Source organism: Solanum stenotomum, chromosome 3 (genome assembly GCF_019186545.1).
Source record: "Solanum stenotomum isolate F172 chromosome 3, ASM1918654v1, whole genome shotgun sequence".
In the NCBI taxonomy this organism is placed as follows: domain Eukaryota; kingdom Viridiplantae; phylum Streptophyta; class Magnoliopsida; order Solanales; family Solanaceae; genus Solanum; species Solanum stenotomum.
In genome coordinates this window covers 17,015,475-17,040,433 of record NC_064284.1, presented here as the reverse complement: position 1 = coordinate 17,040,433, position 24,959 = coordinate 17,015,475, and the positions used below count along the sequence as shown (strand labels likewise).

The 24,959-nt window shown below is 36.9% G+C and overlaps 3 protein-coding genes across 4 annotated transcripts; 2 read left to right on the top strand and 1 right to left on the bottom strand.

Moving 5' to 3' along the window:
• The first annotated feature begins 448 nt into the window (after positions 1-448).
• Positions 449-16,438, top strand: LOC125860982 (MAG2-interacting protein 2). The gene is made up of 12 exons (XM_049541043.1): positions 449-628; positions 715-766; positions 2,708-2,881; positions 3,136-3,337; positions 3,435-3,646; positions 3,777-4,782; positions 5,355-6,313; positions 7,571-7,653; positions 9,499-9,858; positions 11,018-12,227; positions 12,349-12,614; positions 13,668-16,438. Exons 1-12 carry the CDS (start codon positions 539-541, stop codon positions 16,281-16,283), a joined length of 7,230 nt encoding a protein of 2,409 aa, XP_049397000.1. The 5' UTR covers positions 449-538; the 3' UTR covers positions 16,284-16,438.
• Positions 16,439-17,614: 1,176 nt separating this feature from the next.
• On the top strand, positions 17,615-19,094 carry LOC125859311 (F-box protein SKIP31-like). Its single transcript, XM_049539023.1, has 3 exons — positions 17,615-17,830; positions 18,212-18,371; positions 18,672-19,094. The coding sequence occupies exons 1-3, from the start codon at positions 17,752-17,754 to the stop codon at positions 18,901-18,903; spliced, it is 471 nt and encodes a 156-aa protein (XP_049394980.1). The 5' UTR covers positions 17,615-17,751; the 3' UTR covers positions 18,904-19,094.
• Positions 19,095-19,893: 799 nt separating this feature from the next.
• On the bottom strand, positions 19,894-23,798 carry LOC125858140 (uncharacterized). 2 transcript variants are annotated; one of them, XM_049537831.1, is made up of 9 exons: positions 23,573-23,798; positions 22,614-22,758; positions 22,358-22,526; positions 21,866-22,136; positions 21,071-21,336; positions 20,777-20,992; positions 20,525-20,627; positions 20,313-20,391; positions 19,894-20,164 (listed from the first exon to the last, which is right to left on the bottom strand). In XM_049537831.1, exons 1-8 carry the CDS (start codon positions 23,724-23,726, stop codon positions 20,327-20,329), a joined length of 1,389 nt encoding a protein of 462 aa, XP_049393788.1. In that variant the 5' UTR covers positions 23,727-23,798; the 3' UTR covers positions 19,894-20,164; positions 20,313-20,326. The 2 variants fall into 2 exon arrangements, with proteins under 2 accessions (XP_049393788.1, XP_049393787.1); XM_049537830.1 differs by having other exon boundaries at positions 19,894-20,391.
• Positions 23,799-24,959: the final 1,161 nt, after the last annotated feature.

The window sequence follows — 24,959 nt, the reverse complement described above, 5'->3', positions numbered from 1 at the left end:
GCAAAAAGTTATTAGTCTTCTTTACTTTTATAAATTTTGTGTCAAACTAAAATAGGACAAACAAATTAAATTATGAAAAGAACAATATTTATATTAAAACGATAATTGTTATGTAAATAAATTCAAAAAAATCTCCAAAACATTTAAAGTCAAATAGCATAAGTATAATGAAAATTTAAATTGGAGTAAAATTGAGTGTCAACAATACAAATATTAAAAACTAGGAAAATGATCAAATATATACCTTTGCTTTCATTTATTGATTAACTTCATCCTTTAATTATACAATTGACTCAAATATATCTCTATCGTTATCAAACTTTACAAAAATACCCCTAATTTAATACATTCCCCCAAATTGACCCCATTCCCCCAATTCAGTTAAAATTATCCGTCTCCCTCTTTTGACCCGACCCTAACCCACTAATTTAACCCATACCAATTAAACCCCAAAACAAATTTTCCGACTGATAGATTCGCCAGTCAAAGAAGTTGAAGCTGATGAAGGTTTAGGATCTCGAAGATCACAAATTCATAGATGGAAGAAACTGCCGGAGAAATCTTATTTGAGACACGACATCATGCTTCTAGCCCATATATTTCCAATTATCCTCCAAATCATCAGCAGGTTTTACACTGATTTGAATTTTGTCTTTCTTTTGATGAATCTCTTTAATTTATCCTCAATTGCTTACATTCTTGTGTTTGGTTTAGTTGAATGAAGACGCCAAAAGCGGTTATCTTTCAAGATTGCTTTCTTTCTCAGGTACATCCATTTTTTTGTTGAATTGGGCAATTGGTGAAGTTACTACAACTAAATTGACTGAATTCTGTTTAAACTGAATTTTTATCCCACCTTATTTTGTTGCTGTTATATACTGTTATGCTTTCTACATTGCTTTCTTTATTGTTTTCCTCTTCTTTTACTTGGGTTTGATGCACTTGAGCTGAGGGGTCTGCGTACACTTTACCCTCTCCAGACCTCACTTAGTGGATTTCACTGGGTATGTTGTTGTTGTTGTAAATTTAGAAAATTTTATGTTGATAGATGAGAAAGGACTAATTTCTTTAGTTTCATTTTCCTTGATGTGATTTAAATGCAAGGTTTTTTTTTTGGTTATATGAATGTGAGCTTATTCATTAGTTTGTTGAATATTTGGTTAGCTGGATATAGTCACCTTTTGGGTGTGAGTTAGATTTTGTTTTAGGTCGATAGAAATCTCACCATGGATCTTGAAGACGAAGGGAAGTTCCAATCGTTCTTCCTTTTGGAATTTGATTACAGAAATGGAATTAGTTTAAAAAGAATACATTGGGTTATTTATCGAAACATGAAAAGAAGATATGGTGTTACCCTATAAGTTTGTTATTTTAAACTATGTATTGAAGTCACTCATCATCACTACTTAAGAATGACATGAAGCCCCCAAGGCCTAGCTCAAGCGGCAAAAGGTGGAGGATTTGTGGCTTAGGTCGCAAGTTCATGCCCCACACCATGCAAAGCGAAGCCCGGTATTTAAGTGGAGAAAGGTAGAGGGGCGGGCCCATTATCCACCGATTTTAGAAGGCTGTGATTGGTCCAAAGGGCGGGTCACAGACGAATTTCTCGGTTATCAAAAAAAAAAGAAAGAATGACATGAAATATTGGAAACATTAAACATCGGAAGGGTTATAGGTAAATATCCAAACAAGTGATACATAGATGTATTGCATAGCAGTTTGAGATTATCAGAAGGCTGCATTGCATTCTCGAGAATATCTTATTTGATTGTTGTGATTTCCATATACATAGGCTTATAGTGCATATTATCTCTGAGGTTCTTAACTGATGAGATTCTTTTTCTTCTTTTGCATTTTGTTTTGGTTTCAGTCTCATTAGCTTGGAGGCATTGTGTTGAAGGTTCACATTAGTTTGCATAAAAAACAATCAATTATTTCTTTCAGTTTTGAATTCACATGAAATTTAGGCAATTTGTCCCTCTAGTTAAACTATCTGTGGTTTACTAGTGCAGAGATTCATGAGAAGAAAGAATAGGTTATTATATTAAAGTTTGATAGAGAATAGATTGAATTTTTAGACTCAGTTGGACTATGCCACATAGTATCAGAGAAACCTATGAATGCTGGTCTCAAATGAAAGTTGACAAATTCATCAGGAAAGCCAGGGAGATGATTCCTGCCTGTATATTTTGGTGTGTCTGGACAGAGAGGAACGGAATCACAGATGCTTTGATTCGTTTTTAACTCCTCGCCACACTCTTAAAGCTAGATGTCTTTTATGGTTATATAGTTGGCAAAATCTATATCAACACTTTTTGTACCAAGCTGACTTCTCCTTCCCTCTTTTGTACTTATTGCATCTTCTTGATTCCTATTATATAAAGTTTCTTACTTCATCCAAAAAAGGAGAATAGATTGAAATAATAGGGTGAAAAGAGGTACATTATCTAGTTGAGAAACAATAGTATCTAAGTTACGATCTTCATAAAAAAAGTATCTAAATTACAATTAGATAGATAGTGGTAGTTTAAAATTCTTGAAGGATAAGCAGTTTTCCTTTTGAGGAAATGAACCAAGGAAATTAGAAGAAAATAACGATGTAAAAAGAAATTAGGTCAAGCAACTTTATATGTAGAGAGTATTTGTTTTACTTCACTTGTTGTTCAGACCTTTTAGTTAAAATTATCAATTTTTGTCATGTATGAAGGTATTGCCCAGCTCAAGGAGAGATGGAGAAAGCATGGGCATCCAACAAAAGTAAGGAGATATGCATCCTTGTTTGTTTCCCCAAGAGGTGATCTTGTGGCTGTAGCATCTGGGAATCAGATAACAATCCTGCAGAAGGATGATGACTACCAAAAACCTTGTGGAATATTTATCTGTAAGTTTCATGAACCTAAAGTAGAAGCTAAAATAGAAGTAACAAACGGTTGTGGCAGTAACCTCCTTTATACGTCAAGAATAGGGCAACTATTTTAACATGTCAAAGGTTTTCTTTGTTTTTCATGTGAAAGCTGCCTTCCCGCCTGCAGCTTGTCAGTGTTTTTCTTGTTCTTTTGATCCTATTTGGTCGTTGAACCAAAATTATCTATTATTTCCACACTTATCTATTATTTACTGCCTCTGTACATCTAGGCAAAAGCATTACTTCATTCCATTGTGGGGCTTGGTCTGAAACTCATGATGTTCTTGGTGTTGCTGACGATAGTGACACAATCTATCTCATCAAAGCTAATGGTGAGGAAATTACCAGAATTTCCAAGGGTCATATAAAAAGCTCTTCACCAGTAGTTGGCTTGATGGTGCAGGATGATGCTGATTTGAAGAAATCTTGCTTGTAAGTTCAATTATTTGTGAAGGTTTCTTCTCTCTCATATTTTTCATCTTATTTACTTAGCTTGTACATCTATATTTGGTGGATAACTCTTTTTCAGGTGTACCTTCACTATAATTACAGCAGATGGGTTGATTCATGACATTGAGATCAGTCAAGATCCAAGTGCATCTGTTTTCTCACCCCTTGCCTCGAGCAGTGGGACGATGCTGAAGCAGTTTCCACAGGATATGATCTGCCTGGATTACCAGCCAGAAATGAGCTTATTTTCCATAGTTAGCAGTGCTGGCGGTTTACAGCTAACTACTAATGGTAGCTCAAAGTCTCTTAATATATCTGAACATATTTATGAATTGGTTCTTAATTTTGTTTTAGCAGACATTTCGAATTGATGCAAGCTACCCATTACTTTTCTTTATCATTGATATTATTTCTTTTCTAGGATTATACAGTCTTTCTCTTTGCCGGAAAAGGGGAAACTTAGCCCTGGAAGTTGTCGTTTCTACTCAGTTTGAGGGTATCTTTTCTATCCCGAAAGATTATGTCGGTCATATAACTTCCTCTAAGGTGTCAATATCACCACAGGGAAGATTTGTCGCTACTCTTGATATGGGAGGATCTTTGAATACCTTTAAGTTTGATGAGGAACAGCGTTCTCTCTCAAAATGTTCTTATGGAGAGGGAAATGAATTACATCAGGGAAATAAGGAGTCAAATAAGGGGAACATTCTCGTGAATGGGGTTACAGATTTTGCCTGGTGGTCTGATGGTATACTTGCTGTTGCAGAAAGGAATGGCAACATCACTATGATTAATATATGTACCGGTGCTAAGCTATGTAAGACGGATGAGACTATGTATTCATTGCCCCTTTTAGAGAGAATGCCACAGTTGTCGGGAAAGCTTTTTCTACTGGAGACAAAACCATCCATTCAGAACAATGAATCGACTAAAGAAATTAGAGCAAGCAACTTTCATCTTATGGAGTGTGATTATGGTGATATGAATAATAAGTTTGACTGGGCCAATTTCCGATGGAGCTTAGTTTCATTTTCTGAACGATCCATTTCTGAAATGTATGATATATTTATCTCCAGACAAGAGTATCAGGCTGCTCTCATGTTTGCCGATCAGCATGGGCTAGATAAAGACGAAGCTCTAAAGGCACAGTGGTTGCACTCCTCCCAGGGTGTAAATGAGATAAATACACTACTTTCAAATATCAAGGATCAAGTTTTCGTACTTTCTGAATGTGTGGGTCGACTTGGACCAACTGAAGACGCAGTTAGAGCTTTGCTTGATCTTGGACTTCGCATAACTGACCGTTACAGATTTTCTGAGCCTGAGGTTGATGATCATAGTAAGGTGTGGGATTGTCTTGTGGCAAGACTTAAATTGTTGCAATACAGAGACCGGATAGAGACATTTCTTGGGATAAACATGGGCAGGTGATAATATTATTGCTCCCTGTTCTTTTTTCTTCTTCTATTGTGAATGTTTTTTGTTCTGGATTCATAAGGTTTATATTGAAAGACTGATTGGAAAGTTGTGATGCTCACAAGCAGTCTTGTTGTTATTACAAAGCAAGCATTCTGTTCTTTATTATTGTCTATGAAGCTTCTAAACTAATTAGATTTTCTGGAAGTGTCGACAAAAGCTGAAAACTTCAAAATTGGGATGAGGTTCCAAAACTACCATGTCGCCTTTGACTTCCACATTTAACTTGATTTTGTGGTTGAGATGTGTAATGACAAGTTTTCATTTTCAAACTGTAGCATAAACTTCTTCTAGGGGCATAAAGTGGCTTGTCGCTCAATGACCCAACTGTGAAATTGTATGTTTTTTTTTTCTTTTGTTTAATTTTGTTTCTTTTCCTATATTTCATTAGGTGTGCTTCTTATCCTGTCTTTTGTATTGGTCCTACTGATTTTGAAACTAGGACAAATCATCATGCTTTTGAATAAAGGAGTACTCAAATGGTTTCTACTGACTTGAAACTTAATGACTTAGCCTTTTGCAGGTTTTCTTTACAGGAGTACAAGAAATTTTGTAGTTTGCCCATTAAAGAAGCTGCAATTGCACTTGCAGAAAGTGGCAAGATTGGGGCATTAAACCTTCTCTTTAAGCGTCATCCTTACTCCTTAACTTCCTCATTGTTGGATGTCTTAGCTGCCATCCCTGAGACTGTTCCAGTGCAGACTTATGGACAGCTCCTTCCTGGGAGTTCCCCTCCTCCAAGTATTTCTTTGAGGGAAGAAGATTGGGTTGAGTGTGATGAGATGGTAACTTTTATTATCAGCAGAGTCCCTGAGAGTCATGAGAGCTATACTCAGATCAGAACTGAGCCAATTGTAAAACAATTTTTGGGGTCTCAATGGCCTTCAGTAAGTGAACTATCGTCTTGGTACAAAAAAAGAGCCAGAGATATTGATACCCTAAGTGGGCAACTCGATAACTCCATGTGCTTGATTGACTTTGCTTGTCGCAAAGGCATTTCTCAATTGCAGCCGTTCCTAGAGGAGATTTCTTACTTACACCAGCTAATCTATTCTGAGGAGAATGAAGAAATGAATTTCTCCATGAGTCTTACTAGATGGGAAAGCTTACCTGATTATGAAAGATTTAAATTGATGTTGATTGGGGTCAGAGAAGATACTGTTATTAAAAGACTACATAGTAAAGCAATTCCATTCATGAAAAAGAGGTTTCACTCTTTGACTGTGCCTTCCAGAGATGAGAAAACAGATTACTCAGCTGAGTCATTTCTGGTCAGATGGCTGAAGGAGATTGCCACTGAGAATAAATTGGAGATGTGTTCAGTTGTAATTGAAGAGGGTAGCAGAGAGGCCCAGAATAATAACTTTTTCCATAATGAGGCTGAGGTTGTAGATTGTGCTCTTCAGTGCATATATGCTTGCTCTGGTACAGATAGGTGGAGTACGATGGCCTCCATTTTGTCTAAACTTCCATTTCCACGTGGTAAGCCTTTGACAAAATGCTATAAATCCTTTCATTACCAACCCTCCCTCCTCCAACCTTGAGAACAAAGAAATTTCTGCTTTGTCTTCTTGTGATTTACTATCTTAGCAACCTGTGGCGGTTTTGCTAGGCTTCCACCTTCTCTTCTTTCTCTCTCCTCTCCTCTGCTAGTGTGGAGCTAAAAGTTGATTAAATATTAGTCTTAAGATTTCTTTGAAATCAGTTCTTGATACATGTAATTTAAATTTTGATTAATATTTAATGATGGATATTTCATGTATTCTCATCTATGCTTTTCTTTTTTGGGTCATGTAAGTAAAAATATGTCACTGGCTTGCATGAAATGAATAGAATTCCAAAACTAGTTGATTCTTACTTGTGTTTGATTCAACATTTTTATTGAATTTTTGAAGTTTGATTACTTATTGACTTTTCCCCTTATTCTCCTTTTCCTTTTTCGCCCTCTCTTTTTAGGGAGGGGTGGAAGTTGCCATTTGCCTATTTATAATTTCCGGTTCGGATAAAAACTGTTGTTAAATGCTTGGCATAGCTGGTAATTTAATATTGTCATAGTCGTATTGGTTCCATACTAGTTTGTTTCTCGTCTCACATATCTCTTTCTTTGTATTTTCAATGTCAAACCGCTTGTGACTGACATCAAATGAGTAGCTGAGTAATTGAATATTCTTATTTAACTTTTACTGAANCCAAAAACTAGTTCTTACTTGTGTTTGATTCAACATTTTTATTGAATTTTTGAAGTTTGATTTCATTACTTCTTTCACGACGAGAGAACCGCGTCCGCATCAGTCGAAGTGGTGGTTAATGTTCTTTAAATAAAGCTCCGTTGAACCCCTACTTGAAAGGGAGAATAGCGGAGTTGTTGTATTACTTATTGACTTCTCCCCTTATTCTCCTTTTCCTTTTTCGCCCTCTCTTTTTAGGGAGGGGTGGACGTTGCCATTTGCCTATTTATAATTTCCTGTTCGGATAAAAACTGTTGTTAAATGCTTGGCATAGCTGGTAATTTAATATTGTCATAGTCGTATTGGTTCCATACTAGTTTGTTTCTCGTCTCACATATCTCTTTCTTTGTATTTTCAATGTCAAACCGCTTGTGACTGACATCAAATGAGTAGCTGAGTAATTGAATATTCTTATTTAACTTTTACTGAAGTCACTACTAATCTTTTTCCTTAAGAGGTTACTACTTACAGAAAAAGATAAGAAATAATTGTCCAAATTGTGGTGTAACAGATTCTGAAGCGGCAAGTCTCAAGGAAAGGTTGAGACTCACAGAAGGTCATATTGAAGCAGGAAGAATATTGGCGCTTTACCAGGTTAGGTTTTACCTTTGTATGTAGTAATCATGTATAACCCAGATTTTCTTTCTCTTAGCCCCACAGGATACTGCTGTTTCCGTCTAGGCTAAGTTCCGCAATCTAGTGTTTTCGTGATCCAAATTGTCATCAGGCATCTGTTGGATGATAATAGTACTCCCTGGAACCTCTTTTGTCATATTCATTCATAGGAGACGTGTTCTCTCACTCTCATATGGGGTGATTGTCTGTACTCCCTCATTGCCACAAATTGCTGCTTACAATCCTTTTTATGGTTTAGCAGCCATAATTACCCGGCCTGGGTGCATCTTTGAATTGTTTAAAGCATATGCTAAATTGGTCTTAACTTCCACTGCTATTGCCAAACTTCAAATCACAATGGTCAATGATTCTGATGTTTTTTTGTTCTTCCCAACAAATTGTGGTGCCATAAAGACGCTGGCTTTACTACTTCTTTATATATATATACATCTAGTTTCTTGGTGTATGCATTGTACGTGTATATTTTTGAAACTGTGTGTTGCACGTGGATATCAAGTTGTGTAGTATAGAGTTCTGTAAAATAATGTTCACTCTGTACCAATCCTTTCCCTTTTAGTTTCTCCTAAAAGAATGCCACTTTTTTATATTTAAAAATAATGTACCATGAAATTTCTCATTTTGTTCTCGATGAGACGACTCATAGCCACATTTTATCTAAGTCTCATTTTAGACTACAAATTTCAAATGTATTTTTGTCTTTCTGAAACTCCGTGCCGAGAATCTTATGCCTCAATTCCTGCTTGTCCAATAGACGAATGTTAAAAATATGAGAGATTATACATCAGGTTAGTTCAAGAATCATTTGGTTTATGTAAAACACAAGCTCACCGTGATTTGTCCAAAATCACTCACCAAGTATTGCTATTTAATTATAAAAGCTTATTTTATTGCACTTATTAGTATGTTGTTCTAGTTACCTGCAACAGCCTTCTCTTTTCGAACTACTATTTCATAGGCATGATTTTTTTTACACACTTTAAGTTTGCCTTTTACAGACAAATCCGTGGAAGTTGCAATATCAAATGAAGCCCTTCACATTAATTTTCCCTTAGTTACGAACCAAATAGCTGCATCTCAAGTCATCTTATAAATCTAGTCGTCCAATTGTTTAAGAAAACTTGTCAAAATGAAAAAAATACTGTTTAAACACTGCAGGACATACAAAACACTGTTATGAACACTGATTTTTGCGAAGGGAAACAATGGAATATAAAAACCAGCAGGTGGACAAACATAAAAGTAGAAGTTACCTAATATCCGATAAGCTTCATATGAAAAACCTCCTCGTTGTTATACAGAATGTCAATGATGAGGTCCACGTGACGACTGATCTGCTGTGTGCACAATAAAATTTTCATATTTATGAAGTTCCAGTTTATTTTTATCTTTAAAAGGTATTGTATCAAATATCCAGCAACCAGAAGGTGTTGTGAGGAATTTACAAGAGGTAGCAACATTACATATTGGGTAATGAGCTCAAAATTTTTATCATGACCTCAATATCAATCATCTTGACATCGACAAACAAGTGATGACGATTCTCACTTATCACATGTATTTAATTTTTTCATGTATAATTATCTAATCAAAGCATTAATTTTGTATATTGGTATTACTTTACAAACTCGAATACTGTATTATTCAGCAAATGCAAGGCACGTGGCGAGAAACTAGTAATTTTTATACAAATGGATCATGTTGTAGCTTGTAGAATTGACTACTGATTGTGGTAGTGAATCCTTCTTTGCTTTTTGTAACAACCTGTGTAATAATAGTTTCCAACTATTGTCCTGTAATTCTCAGGTCCCAAAGCCTATCAGCTTTTTCCAGGAGGCATATTCTGATGAAAAGGGTGTAAAGCAGATAATTCGTCTCATTTTATCCAAATTTGTTCGCCGACAGCCTGGACGATCAGATAATGATTGGACAAATATGTGGCTTGACTTGCAGTCTTTGCAAGAGAAAGCATTTTGCTTCATAGATCTTGAGTATGTCTTGATGGAGTTCTGCAGGGGATTGCTGAAAGCAGGAAAATTTTCACTTGCGAGGAATTATTTGAAAGGTGTGGGTTCAGTGTCGTTGGCAAATGATAAAGCAGAAAACCTTGTTATTCAAGCTGCCAGAGAATATTTCTTCTCAGCGTCAAGTCTTTCTAGTTCTGAAGTAAGTTCATTTAATCTAATACTAGCATAGGAGTGATTATGTGATCTTATGTTAAAGTTGCAAAGACCGTAGAAGTCTCTAGTCGTTGATGAGTTGTCTTGCTCAAAAGCTATAACCTGCCCTCGGAACTTGCTATTCATTCTGCCTGATGTTTCACTCTTCCCAAAGGATATTGAAACAAGTCCTGATCTGAGACTTCTCTTACTGCTGATAGTGTGTATCATGTTCTAGAGAATTAGTGAAACAAATAAATCTCTTCTAATGTTGCCACTTCGAAATAAAACAGATCGCTTCTAACATTGTTCATTTTGCTAAAAAATGTGGCAGTAGCTTTTGGTGTATTTGGAGAGCATTTTGTTTCCCTGACCAATATCAAAGAATTATTTAGAATCAACTTCTAGGGATTTGGTTATGCTAGAATCTGAAAATGTTATGGAGGTGCACTATATCCTTTTAGAAGTGATGTTTGGATTGAATGAAATTGATGGCACCTTTGATGGATACCTTTGCCTTTTTGTCTTTAATGAAACCGGGTTTTCCTTAATGACAACGAAGGACATGCTTGCTTGTTTTTGTCTTGTTACATGAGAGAAGGATGTTGTATTTGGTCTGCCAAACCTCAAATTTCGCACACCCCTCCCCTGTAGAGCATTCAAAAGGTTGCTCTACTGTCTGTATTGACATTAAGCATGCTTGTTCAGATTAGACCTTCAACTAGTCAATCAACATGCAAGGGTCTGACTTAGTACCTTATTCCTTTTTAGTATGCCCTGTTCTGGTTATAAAAAAAAAAACAAGTGTGTGGCTTAGTGGTCAATGTAGCGTATATTAACCTTGGAGAACAAGGTTCAAATTCTAACAGACTAGCAGAGACAAAAAAACTAGATGATTTTTCCCATTTGACTAAGCTTTGGTGTGCAGAGTTACCTGGTAACTGTGTTGGTGGGAGGTAGCAGGTACCCGGTGATATAGTCAAGGTGCACACAAGCTGGCCAAAATATTGTTGTTGTGATAAAAAATAAAGATGCATTCTTTCTTTAGTTAAAGTGTGTCCAGAGTATGTTCCGGGAACTAATGCTTTTCACTGGTTGCACATATTCTTCGAAAGTAGTCCAATGTAAATTGAAATGACAATGTATTATGCTGCTGAATTCTGCAGATTTGGAAGGCTAAAGAATGCTTGAATATCCTTCCAACTAGCAGAAATGTGAGGGTGGAGGCTGATATAATTGATGCTGTAACTGTTAAACTTCCCAACCTTGGTGTCACCTTGTTGCCAATGCAATTCAGGCAAATTAAAGATCCGATGGAAATAGTTAAGTTGGTTGTTACAAGTCAAGGTGGAGCTTATCTGAATGTTGATGAGATTATTGAACTAGCCAAACTTCTTGGGTTAAGCTCGTACGACGACATATCAGCTGTACAAGAAGCTATTGCAAGAGAAGCTGCAGTGGTTGGAGATCTCCAACTGGCTTTTGATCTATGTCTTGTTTTGGCCAAAAAAGGGCATGGTTCGGTCTGGGACTTATGTGCAGCACTGGCAAGAGGTCCTGCCCTTGAGAACATGGATATTTCTTCCAGAAAACAGCTGTTAGGTTTTGCTTTGAGCCACTGTGATGGGGAATCAATTGCTGAGTTACTACATGCATGGAAAGATCTGGATATGCAAGATCAATGTGAATCTTTAATGGTGTTGACTGGGACAGAGCCTGAAAATGCCTTAGTTCAGGACTCAACTATGTCCTATAAACCACCTTGTACCCCAGATAAAACAGACTTAAAGGAGTGTTCTGACCAGGAAGCACAACTTAAGCAGATTGAAAATGTACTCTTTCAGGTAGCCAAAGATGTACAGGTGGATGGTGATTGGACCATTCCGTCCATCTTGAGAGAAAATGGAAAACTATTGTCATTTGCTGCTGTGTATCTTCCATGGTTACTTGAACTGAGTCAAGAAGCAGAAAACAATAAGAAATTCAAATCCAGCTTATTTTCAGGGAATCGATATGTCAGTCTAAGAGCACAGGCAGTGATGACTATCTTGTCCTGGTTAGCAAGGAATGGTTTTTCCCCAAAGGACAGTTTGATTGCCTGTGTTGCTAAGTCCATTATGGAGTCGCCTGTCTCTGAGGAGGAAGACATCCTAGGATGCTCTTTCTTATTAAATCTTGCTGATGCCTTTTCAGGGGTGGATATAATTGAAAGAAACTTGATAACAAGAGAGAATTACAATGAAATAACCAGCATAATGAATGTTGGGATGATATACAGTTTGTTGCACAATTGTGGAATCAAGTGTGAAGACCCTGCACAAAGGAGGGACTTGCTTCTGACAAAGTTCCAGCAGAAACATAAACTGATCTGCTCAGGTGATTTTGTTAATTTTGACCAATAGATCTATTATTGTTTGCTGTAGGTGGAGAACTTTCTGTATTTTTCTTTGCATGTTCATTTTTCTTATTGCTATCCAAATGTCGTCTTCTAATTCAGATGAAAAAGAACAAATAGACCAAGCACAATCTACATTTTGGAGAGAATGGAAACTGAAGCTAGAAGAGCAAAAGCGCAATGCAGACAGTTCAAGGAGTTTAGAACAAATTCTCCCTGGTGTTGAAGCTGCTCGCTTCTTATCTGGGGACATGGACTACAGAGAGAATGTTGTTTTATCATTTATCGAGTCCATGACCCCAGAGAAGAAACACAGTGTGAAGGATGTACTGAAGTTGGCCAATACTTATAGCTTAGATTGCAACAAGGTATGCACTGTTCTTGAACAGAACCGTAAATGAGATAATGAAATTACAAGTTCTAAGATGCTAGAAAACTAAGGGGTCACATTTGGTTTTGGGTATCAGCAAAAATAGTCACAGTATAAAAACCTGTATTAGGTTCTTCAATGTCTGGTTACCATTTTCATTTTCTATATAGATAATACTTAAATAACTTATATGATAATTTCTGTATTGTTTTATACCGAATACAGGATGGAATAACTAATACTTGGATTAACTAAACTGGGATAAACCATATAAAAAGGCAAATACCTTGATGTTATTGTACTCATTTTCTCCAGACCACACTGTTCTTCAGAGAAAAACATACTTCTGGAAAAAAGAACCAAAATGAAAAGGAAAATTGTGGTAAACTTTAGCTTAATCAACAGCTACCACATGCTAAAGTTGATTAAGCTAAAGTTGGATTATTTGATCTGACAATCAAAATACTCCATTTTTGGTTATCCAATGCCATGGTTAGTTTCAGTGTTTCACTGCAGACAGATACATTGCCGCTTCACTTTCTTTCTTATTCACCGTACTTTTTGCTGATCTATTTTTTAATAAAGATCTTAAAATGTAATTCATTACCCTTTTATTTTTAGCCCTTTTTTTCAGAATTAAAAATTAATTAAAGTCTTTTTATAGAATAATTTGTTTACAGGACAACATTATACAATAGGATATATGGAATATGGGAATTCTAGACCACTGGTGTTGATTGTCACTCCTGGTGCAATGCAGAATTCTCTTAACCATAAATGAAAGAAAAAAGTCCTACAGAAGTACAAGGGTTAAATAGAAAACCAAATATTACACAATATTAAATCAAACACAAGTTTTAAGTTAAACATCATATAGGTTATTTTTTTAAAAAAGTCATCCATCGTATATCCAACTTTCAATACAATAAACCTAACACTCGATAAAAGCTCCACATTATAAACCCTGCTTTACTAATCCCTGCATTATTAATCCTTGTATTACAAATTCCGTATAACTTACTGTTTCTCCCGCTGCTCCTCTCTTATTTAGGTGCTGCTGCATTATCTGAGATCTATCTTTGTTTCTGACGCTTGGAGCACTGATGATGTTAGAAATGAAGTGTCAAATCACAGAGAAGAACTACTTGCTTGTGCTGCAGAAACAATAAAATGTATTTCCTCGTCGATCTACCCTGCAGTTGATGGACATGATAAGCAGAGGCTTTCTCTAATATATGGCCTGCTCTCTGACTGCTACTTGCAGCAAGATGAACAAATGGATCCAATGCATCCTCATTCTATTCATATTGCTCGTTTTTCCAAGATTGCTGAAGAAGAATGTTGCAGGGTGTCCTGTATCGAGGATCTGAACTTCAAAAATGTTGCTGGAATTGAAGATTTGAACTTGGATTGCTTCAACAGTGAAATTTCTGCTCATATCAATGAAAACAATGTTGAGGCATTGGCAAACCTGGTCAAGAACCTTCTTTCCGTTCGTGATGGTCCTGTGCCTGATGGTCTCTTGTCTTGGCAGTATGTATATGAACATCATGTTTTAAGTTTGTTGACAAAGTTGGAAGCTAGAACTGAACAGGGGGTCGATATTCAAAGCTCTGAAAGTCTTCATTGCTTAATCAGTGAGATTGAGCAGACTTACAATACCTGCTACAAATACTTAAAATTTGTCCCAAATCCTGCTCGTCTGGACATTCTGAAACGATTCTTGGCCATCATACTAACTGCTGAAGGATCTTTCAAGTCTCTGCCCTGTGGCTCAGGTTGGCAGGTGTGCCTTGCCATGCTTGTGGATACTTGGCTCAGAATGTTGAATGACATGCATGAAGTTGCACTCCTTGAGAATTCGGAAGAAAGATTCTGCTTAGAATGTATAATGATGTGTCTGAAAGTTTTTGCACGTCTAGTTGCTGGGGAAAAAGTCTCTTCTAGTCAGGGGTGGGCTACAGTTATTGGCTATGTAGGCTATGTTCTTGTTGGTGATGTTGCTGCTGAAATCTTCAATTTCTGCAGAGCGATGGTTTATGCTGGTTGTGGCTTTGGAGCCGTTGCGGTTGTATATGATGAAGTCATGGCTCACTTCCCACATGAAGCTGGATTGCTGACGGACTTTAAAAAAGAAGCTGCCAGCATCCAGAATCTTCGAAATCTCTATCTTAGTATCTTGAAGACCATCTTGCAGGAGTTGATTGACGAATCCTATGAGCATCAGTGTCTACACTATTACTTGTCATCTTTGAGTAAATTAGATGGTGACTTGGATAATCTGCTGAGTGTTAGACAGGCAGTTTGGGAGAGATTGGAAGAGTTCTCTGAGAACTTTCAGCTCCCCAACCATGTTCGAGTTTACATACTGGAGCTTATGCAACTTATTGCAGCTACTGATAAAAGCAGCAAAAGATTTTCGTCCAAGCTACAGGTGGAAGTTCATTCTTGGGAAGGTTGGGAGAATTTGCATAATGCATCTGCGAACTGCGAGAACACTGCCACTGATGGGATTTCAAATAAGATAGATACATCTAATAAGTTCACAAATACCTTGATTGCTCTAAAATCTACACAGCTGGTCTCCACTATTTCGCCCAACATAGAGATCACACCCGAAGATCTTTCAACTGTGGAATCTACTGTCTCTTGCTTCCTTGGAGTATCTAAATTTGCTGAATCTGAATCTCATGTTGATGCATTATTAGCTATGCTCCAAGAATGGGAGGGACACTTTAGTAGGGAAGAAATTGAAAAGGATTCTGGTGAGGTATCTGATGGTGGAAACAGTTGGGGTAATGATGATTGGGATGAGGGATGGGAAAGCTTCCAAGAACCTATTGAAGAAGAACCAAAGAAGGGTGCTAAACTTTCAGTTCATCCTCTTCATGTCTGTTGGATGGAGATATTCAGAAAACTACTAACTATATCCCAGTACAACAAAATGTTGAAATTGCTAGACAAATCAGTGGCAAAGCCAGGCGAAGTATTACTAGACGAAGAGAATGCTCAAGGTTTGAGCCAGATTGCAGTTGAAATAGATTGCTTTCTAGCCCTTAAGTTGATGCTCTTGTTGCCATACGAAGTAATCCAGTTGCAGTGCTTGGAATCTGTCGAGCAGAAGCTGAAACAAGAAGGCATATCTGACAAAATCGGCATGGATCTTGAGATTTTACTTCTCGTTTTATCTTCTGGAGTTATATCAACTATCATCACCAAACCTTCATATGGTACCACATTCTCTTATATTTGCTTTATGGTGGGGAACTTCTCTCGACAGTGCCAAGAGTCCCAGTTATCAAGTTCCAGACGTGGTGAATCTGCAGAAAGTGAGAGTATATCAAAAGATTATATTGATCTTTTCCCAAGACTGATCTTTCCCTGTTTTGTCTCGGAGCTTGTGAGGTCAGGGCAGCAGGTTTTAGCAGGATTTCTTGTTACCAAGCTCATGCATACAAATCCTTCTCTTAGCTTAATCAACATAGCAGGTGCTTGTCTCACAAAGTATTTGGAGAGGCAAATACAAATACTACATGACAGCAACCCCTCCTTTAGGGATGGGGTGGGATCGTCTGAACCATTGGTTAATACGATATCCAGTTTGAGGGATAGGATGCAAAACCTGATCCAATCCTCACTATCATCGCTTTCACATGATCATAGATGATTATAACATTTGAGTTTTCCCTTTTGTTTTTGTTCATATGCCAGTCATTGTTCTTTGAAATCTTTGTACAAACTTTGTAGCCAGAACATTTTAGCAATTTTGCTGGAGCGTAAATGGTGATATATTCAAAAGGGAATGATATTTGTATACCAAAACTCAAGCAACTTAAACTACTCTACTTGCATCCCTTTGTACATAAATATTTGGACAATGGATCTAGTTTCAGAATAAAGGTTGTCTGCAGACTGCCCTCTTTAGTTTGTCGTTTCTCTGCGGAGTTTATGAATTTGAGTAGTCAAACAGGTGATGATGCTATGAACTAGGGTCGTTTAGTAATGTGTATAAGAATAGTGTTGAATACGGTGTATTAGTAATGCTTGTATCAGTTAATGTTGAGATTATTTCTTATGCAATGTACGATTTGATTTGGTGTATTAAAAAATAACATGAGTTTGCATAGTTTCTATTTTAGAAAGTACACTACACAAAACAAAATTTCTTTTCAGAATGAGACTACAGAAAAATGTCAATTCCCATCCTTTTCTTCTTCTTCAGATACAAAGGACAAAATAAGTAAAAGCATCTTTCAAAGAACAAAAAGGCACTTTTAGTACTACAAAGTAGCAATTTTTTTAGTTGGATAATTAAATAATTGCCGAAAAGAGATGTCCACATCCTATTGTTTACTTGTTAAAGTTAGTAACACCATATATATATGTTTTATTTAAAAGATGATGCACAATTCTTGAGAACTGGTTGATGAAAGAAAACATTAAATTCATTCAACGGGATGAAGTTGTTAAGAGTCTTGATATCTCAGATTTAAATATTAATGGAGATAAAAGTATTAGGTGATTCTTCCTATTTGTCTTAGTCTTGGTGATCGAAGTTACCTATACTTATGGTTAGTGGGAGGCATAAAGTTAGTCGAAATGCAAAAAAATGACTCGAACACTATAATCATTAAAAAAAAAACATCAGACGAACTTATAATATCAATCATAAAACAGTTTTGTTAATTCTTTAAATTTTGTTTCCTGTTTAATCCAACATAGACCAAATACACTCCTAAATTTTCGTCAAGTTTAGAGTGTTTTCAACACTTCTCTAGATTTTTTATTAAGAGTCTCATCCTCCTATAAGAATTTGAAATCACTTATAATATCATATAACATATTTAGTGTTTTTAAAACTAACAATAGTTAAAAGACGAAAACAAATAATTTATGCCAAATTAGTGTTGTCAATACTTCTATATGAAATAAAATGAGAGGACAACTTGACAAGTACAAGTTGCAAGCAACGTATATATTATACTTGACAAATTGGACGTGACAAAAAATCCAGCACATCAAAAAGAGACAAAAAGGTGAAATAGTAAAGTACACTCTACAAACTGAACCAAGTTAATCTCATCCATTTTCTCAAGTCTCTTCACGCCCCACCCCACCCCACCCCCAAAACGCTGATGGAGAAGTTGCCACCTGAACTTTTTCTCAGAATTTTCTGTCTCTTGGATCACCGTAATCTTGCAACTGCACAATTGGGTTTGTTTTTTGTTTACTATTTAATCTTATGATTCAGTTATCATATAACAATTTTGCAGTTTCCAATTATGCATTTGTTGACTGAATTTCGACTGAATTTAGCATTAAGATTGGATCTCTCTCTGTTTTGACAAGAAAAGTCAAAGTTTCATTCTTTTCTCCATGCAAATTAGTGAATGGGTTTTTAATAATTGTGCTTTGATTGAGAATTATGCAGACTGCAGTTCTTGACGATTTCGAAATGAAATTGGCATTAAAAGATTGGATCTCTGTCAAAGTTTTGTTTTTTTTCATGCAAATGAGTGAATTGTTTCCAAGAATTAGGGAATTATTGTATTTTGGTTTGATTGATGAAAATTGATGTTTTTTTTTGTTTGAAAGTTTGCAGAAGATGGAAAATGTTGGGTTCAGATAACAGTTTATGGTGTGATCTGTTTATAGAGAGATGGGGATCAGATCAAGCCACTTTTTATGCCCCTGTTGATTCCAAATCATGGAAACATGTCTATATGGTTCAAGATCGTTGTGATCGCAATGGATTGTAAGTTTTTATACATGTTTTTAGTTTTTGCATTAGAAAAATAGTACTCGGAAACAACCTCTCTATCTCTGAGGTTGATGTAAGGTCTGTGTATATTCTACCTTCCCCAGACCCCACTAGCCGGGTACCATATTGGGTAATGTTGTTGTATTAGAAACATAGTGCTCTGAAATAACCTCTCTACCTCGAGGTAGAGGTAAGGTTGGTGCACGCTCTACCTTCCGCAAACTCTACTTTGTGGGACTACACTGGGTATAAACATAGTACTAACATTTTACATGGATGTTTATGTTTCTTCAGGGGATTGAAAATTATAAGAGAAGGAGATGACTACTATCTTATTCACCAGGGTGAAATTCAGAGACATTTAGGTTCAAGAAAATCGAAAATCGAAGATTTATGTGATTCATCAGCTGACTATAAAGATGATAGAGAGGAGGTACCAAGTTTAAGCATCTTGGACAAGATACTTTTCTTCATTGGGGACTTGGAATCTGCTTCTGTCCAGGCTAAACGAAGCCGATTGGTGTAAAGAACTTTTCTTTTTTGAATAACAGTAATATCTTGATCAATTTACGTGCACCTCAATTATTTTGGATAGCTCTGCTCCGCTCACCAAAGCTTAGGCAAATGTGAAGAAATTAGCTAACATTTTTTTGTTTGTATCTTGTTGAAATTGTTAGTTTTATGTAATAATAAATGTTTCAATATATTTCCATGTTTTTGTATGCCATATGATGTATTCATTTAATCTTTCAACGTGATTTTAAACCCCAACTTACTCTGCATCCAAATAGTTGCGTGTAATGGTAATGTTTTTCTTTGTTTTGTATGAATTTGTACTTGTGAATGCTATTAGGCATATGAAGTTCAACCTAGATTTTGTTCTACGATAGTTTAGAGGTTATCCCAGTTTGGTTATAAATTAATCTCTTTACTAACATATGCATGAGAGCAAGATTTAGATGCTGCAGCAATGAGTCTGGCAAATGTACCTTACTTACTAGAGTGCATCAATCTCTCATATAAGTACCTATATATCTTTCTACCTATCATTCTCAGAGATGGGAGTCCGGATGTGAAGATTATAGGTTATGGATTTAAGTTATTGAGTTCTAAATTAATAATTGTTTGTATTCTTTAAGACAAATATTGGCTTTGGACTAAAACTATCGAATTTGGCTGAACCCATCAGATATATTCTAGTAGTTCTTTTTCCCTGTCAACGGTAAACCAAGTGGGGAAAATGAGTTACGTTAATGTACCAATTATCATCTTGTGCCAGTGGCAGGATACCCTGTTCACATATATTCAAGTGGAATCAACGTCTATCCAAAGTGTATGCAATGTCTACGCTGAGTTTTGAACCTCAATTTCCCATGATTTTGGACCAACCTACGTGTTACCTAACTACATGTCTTCTTTTGGCCAAGAAAAGCTAAAGGGGACGAAAATAATTAAAATAAAAAAACGAAACAAACTCATTTATGTCATTTGCGTGACATCTCAATCACCAATGAACTTCCCAAGAATTGCATCTTTGCTAGAAAAGAATTGACTTGTGCTTTTTCACTATTACATTGGGAGATAAATTGTCAAAAAGATCAAAACTATGACATAAATATAGAGGCCTCCGTCAACAATTGAACCAAGGCCAAGAAAAACAGGGGGGAAATCAGAGTAACTAATAACTATCCCAGCAGCACGAAAATAGTGGAAAACGTTGATCGTCTTCTACCAACAACTACCAGGGAATGATAATAACACCACTAGCTCATCTGCCTCTTCCTTATCTGCAAGGCAGGAACAGCTCCATTTTTTAATCCCATGGTCATTGCTCTTCAAATATTGTAAGCTCAACTAATATTAAACCCGGATGGCTGATTATGGTAATAAATAGACGTTCCCAAACAAATTTCCAGAGGATATTTGTCTGCTCACCTTGATTAACTCAATCAAGGTGCATTCAATGGATCAGCCTCAGTATCCCTTTCCTTCATTGCTGTCCAATCTTCTGCTTCTGCAATCAGTAATATTGAGTCAGTATAGTTCACCAAGATACATAGAGCAAAAGAAAAGATGACACCACAAGTAATCATAATCAAGTAGATTGGTTCATGTGAGAGCGGTGATCTGGAGAATTCGATACATACTTGGCTTGTCTGCAATGGCTGCAAGCCGTCTTTGCAATATGGATGCAACAAAGAGGAAAATTGAGCACATGCCAAACATCACAGTGATGGGGAAAGCATTGACCTACAAATTGACAAAAAAAATCATCCATAATCAGAACACGATGAGAAACATGAATTATATGTTGCAGCAGAATAATTAGTTGGGTAATTAAATGTAAGAAAAGAAACATGTGCACCACAGTTACTTAGAGCAAAAGAATAGTAACATACATTGTAAAGTACAATGCAGACAAAGAGGTTGAGGGGAATCCTGAAGAAGTTCATTATGGTGCTCCTTGCTTCCTCGGGAATGTATTGAGACCTCATCTTCATGATGGACGGCCAGAAGATGCCAACACAAGACTCGAAGGTACAGAAGCCAAGAAGCTGGATACTTCCAGCAAAGGAGATGCCTCCCCCTTTCACATTTGAAGGAGGTACCAAGAACTGGTCCAATGAAAGATATTAAAGAACTGCCAAACCACAAGGCATAAAATTTCAAAAGTAAAGGAACTTCCTACTTACAGTTGTCAGAATGGGCAGCATGAGAGATGCAGAAGATACAACAAAAACAATCTGCATGTAGCTCTCAACTTTAGGTGAGTTCTTCGCCATAAGGCGAGCTGCAAATGAGCTTCCCAACATTGAAGCCAACATGAAAGTTGCAAAAATAAAACCATGGGGAATGTCTTCATCATTTGGGCTGAGGGCAGGAGTCCAGAGAAACACAAATGTATACATGGAACCTTCAAATAGAGATTGTATAGCACCGAGTAATGCAATCTTCTCATCTGTCACAAAACCCATCTAGAAATAAGGACAGTGTAGAAGTAAATGAAACAAACAAAACAAAGAATGAGTGCTGACACGGTGCAAGATACAGCTTGAATAAGGAAAACTTTTTTCAACCAAACATCAATTTGAGATATCAAACAGATATATCACAAATAATTTAGTATCAGGAAACAGAACAAGAGCCAAGTCGCCAAAGCTGCAACCTACGCCTTCTCTAGCAACCCAATCTAATTTGGAGCTCTAAATCATAATAGATAACCTGGTGCAGAAACATTGTGTGCCTGTAAACTTGAATATACCAGAATGTAATTAATCGGATAATAGTCCAAAACCACTTTCCTATGCCCCTCCCAGAGTCTAGAAGTCCTCATCCTATGAAGCTCTAAATTCTAACGGATATATTGGGAGAACATTGGAAATCTACATCCATGTTGAATCTTATCGGCAGGGAATCACTGTATCAACAGCACATGGGTCGAAAATTCTCACGAAATAAGACATAATGAGTCGCATATCCAGCTATACCTGAAGCAATGGCCACAGCTGCACCCTTGAATTGAGTTAGCAAGTCTTTGCTCTCTGATGGGTCTCCATAGTTCTCCGACCATGATGATAATATGACTGCCATTCCAATGGCAAGAAAGCAGGCAGCAGCATCAAAAGGAGACACAGGGCCGAGATTTAATGAATCAACAAGAAAATTTCCAAACAATCCAGCAATAATTGCAACAAGACCATTTCCGACAAATATTGCCTTGGAGAAAGTAAGTGAAAGCCATTGGGACTCAAAACCCCTCTGCATGAAGAAAGCAAGTACTACATTAAATATTCTGAAAAATATATAATATTAATGATATGCCAAAAACAAAGAGCAGCTAATTGATATGCTCTTTCAAAGGGTTGTAGTGTGTATCTCAAGGACAACAATAGCAGGATCAGCATTCCATAAAGATGTACTACTTAGCAGTTCGTACTACTTCTCCAGTTGATAGTAAGCTTGATAATAAGGATATGCACCTTAAAGTGTTCTGCTACAAGCCATGACTCAAACGATGAAAACAGTAGAGATGTAGCAATGCCACCCAAAATACGTCCAACCATCAGAACCTTGTACTGAGGGGAATGCTTGGTGATGCAACTCAGTATGTACGTGATACAGTAAGTTACACATGCCCTCTTCCGGCCCCTGAAATTTAAAATGCAAGGAAGATCATGTAGCTAGAAACTTTTGGGTATTAAAAGATAATTCGACACACAAATTCTGAGAACATACTGTTTGTCGGCAAGAGATCCAACAATTGTGCCGAACAGCATGGAAGATCCAAATCCAGCAATGAATAGCTGTCCAATATCCCCCTTGCCAAAGCCATATGTGCTGTAAAGGTAGTATACATATGGACCCTGTAGCCAATCACCAGCTATTGCCACACAACACACAAACATTAGACACAAATCACCACCTTTCACACAGGATGAAATTATGCCATACAACTTAAGTTACGTGGTACACCAACAAACAAGAATATCATTGGCCAAAACTCGAAAAATATCTTAAATTGTCCCCTCTGCTTCTGTTTTTCAGAAATGAATCTGAAACAGAGCAATACTTTTATTCTATATATCACACACGATAAAAGCAGCAGAGCAATCACATCATAAAAACTGGAAGTATCACCATTTATTGCTCATCTATACAATTAAAATAAAACTGCTAAATGGCAAATGATTCCAACATAAGTTCATCAAGAAATGAATACAATGCCTCTTTTGCTTTTTAGTTGGGTCCATGATCATTCTAGCCTTAACAATCCATGGGCAATGAGGATAAATAGTTTCTGAAGTATGATTAACAAGGAAGCATCGAATAAAATGCTCGCGCAGATAGATCTAAAGAACATTAAGCAAATTGAGCTACATATCGAAACTTGGAAGCTGATTCAGCATTCAGATTAACAAAAAAATTTATAATCGCAAGCCACAGAGAGCAGAACCATTCAGATTCCATTTTATCCCACAACTTAACCACTTCTACACAGCAAACTCATAATCCCCAATTAACCAAACTAAACGACATAACGAGCCTCAGATCCAAAATCCCCCATACAAATAACCAGATCGAGCACGTAAATACAAAAATTCAAAATGCGAAAAAATGCAGAGTTGAATCAATTAACGGAGAATTAAAAAAAAACAGATCTGAAAAGCGAAAATTAAACAAAAAACAGAACATACCCATCATAAGAGAGTAAACAAGAATGTAATTGTTTTTGAATGAATTGAAAGCCTGAGAAGTTGTGATTCGATCTTTGTTGCTCTTCCCACCCAGCTCAAGAACTGCCACAACAGCAGCCATGGCCCCAAACAACACATAGTAGAACAACTCCATTGCTCCTCTCTCTCTCTCTCTTCTCTGCTGCCACTCAGATATTCTTCTTCTTCGTACAAATGGGTGTGTTTGTTCGTTAATATATATACTGAAGCAACGTATACGCGGTTTCTTCTGCGCTGTAATCCTCTAAAGACATGTTACTTTTACTGTGACGATTTATCAGATGTAATCTCAGCCTTTCATTTTAGACTAATTGACACGTGGCGATTTTGTATTGTGTGATATCTGTCGGTGGTTATGTACCCAACTTCATAGTATCCATTGCTCCCATCTAAACAAAAAAAAAGAAAAAGACAATTGAAAAACTTTTTATCAATTTTTATATTATATAATTGCCCTTCAAAATAATTACTCCCTCCGTCTCATTTAATATGAGTTAATTTGACTTGATACAAATTTTAAAAAAGAAAGAATTTTGAAATTTATGGTCAAGAATAAGTGATACATGATTGAATAACCGTAAATCATTTCATTAGGAGTAAAACATACATTTTAAAGTTGAATTGCTACAAAATATGAAAACATGTCGTTCTTTTTTAAACTTACTAAAAAGGGTAGTCAATCATATAAACTAGGACAGAGAGAGTAGTAAATATGTCACGTAGAATGAGAGAGGAGAGTCGTTTGAGGTTTGAGAATCTGAGACAGGATAGCTTATCAGTTACAGAGTATGAGGCCCGTTTTTGCTAGTTGTCTAGGCATGCTTTGGCCATTATTCCAGACGAGACGGAAAGGATCCGTAGATTCGTGAGGGGGCTGACTTTCTCCATCAGATCGGCTGTGTTTAGAGCATCGAGAGAGGGGGTTTCCTTCCAGTCCATTGTGAGTGCCGCTAAAGAGGCGGAATTGATGGAGAGAGAAGAGTTTGGGGACCCTAAGAGGGTCCGTACAGCAGGTCAGTTTCATGGTGCCTCATCTGAAGGCAGGGGATCACACAGAGGGAGTGGTTCCTTTCAGCAGCGAGGACCCGTTCATGCATCTATGCCGATATCCGAGGGTGGTCAGATACCTCGGGGTTCTTATAGCGTGGGTCACGGTTCACAGCAGCGACCTATGGGGCGAGGCAATTATAGTGGGTTTTCAGGGTCCGCACAGCAGTTCCCGGGACAGAGATTTTGCTTTTCTTGTGGAGATCCTGATCACATGATGCGATAGTGTACTTCCCAGAGGGGTCGTGGAGGGTCCCAACCTAATTCTTCATTTCAGGCTAGACCACCGGTACCACAGGGT

What these genes read in the sequence shown, in the direction of transcription:
- LOC125860982 (XM_049541043.1), top strand. Translation starts at nt 539, where the DNA reads ATGGAAGAAACTGCCGGAGAAATCTTATTTGAGACACGACATCATGCT. An exon ending in ACCTTGTGGAATATTTATCT is followed by an intron (nt 2,882 to 3,135) that starts GTAAGTTTCATG and finishes CTGTACATCTAG; the next exon opens with GCAAAAGCATTACTTCATTC. An exon ending in TTTACAGCTAACTACTAATG is followed by an intron (nt 3,647 to 3,776) that starts GTAGCTCAAAGT and finishes TTTCTTTTCTAG; the next exon opens with GATTATACAGTCTTTCTCTT.
- LOC125859311 (XM_049539023.1), top strand. Translation starts at nt 17,752, where the DNA reads ATGGAGAAGTTGCCACCTGAACTTTTTCTCAGAATTTTCTGTCTCTTG. An exon ending in TCTTGCAACTGCACAATTGG is followed by an intron (nt 17,831 to 18,211) that starts GTTTGTTTTTTG and finishes TTTGTTTGAAAG; the next exon opens with TTTGCAGAAGATGGAAAATG. An exon ending in CGTTGTGATCGCAATGGATT is followed by an intron (nt 18,372 to 18,671) that starts GTAAGTTTTTAT and finishes ATGTTTCTTCAG; the next exon opens with GGGATTGAAAATTATAAGAG.
- LOC125858140 (XM_049537830.1), bottom strand. Translation starts at nt 23,726, where the DNA reads ATGGAGTTGTTCTACTATGTGTTGTTTGGGGCCATGGCTGCTGTTGTG. An exon ending in GGATCTCTTGCCGACAAACA is followed by an intron (nt 22,527 to 22,613) that starts GTATGTTCTCAG and finishes TTTAAATTTCAG; the next exon opens with GGGCCGGAAGAGGGCATGTG. An exon ending in AGCCATTGCAGACAAGCCAA is followed by an intron (nt 20,392 to 20,524) that starts GTATGTATCGAA and finishes TACTGATTGCAG; the next exon opens with AAGCAGAAGATTGGACAGCA.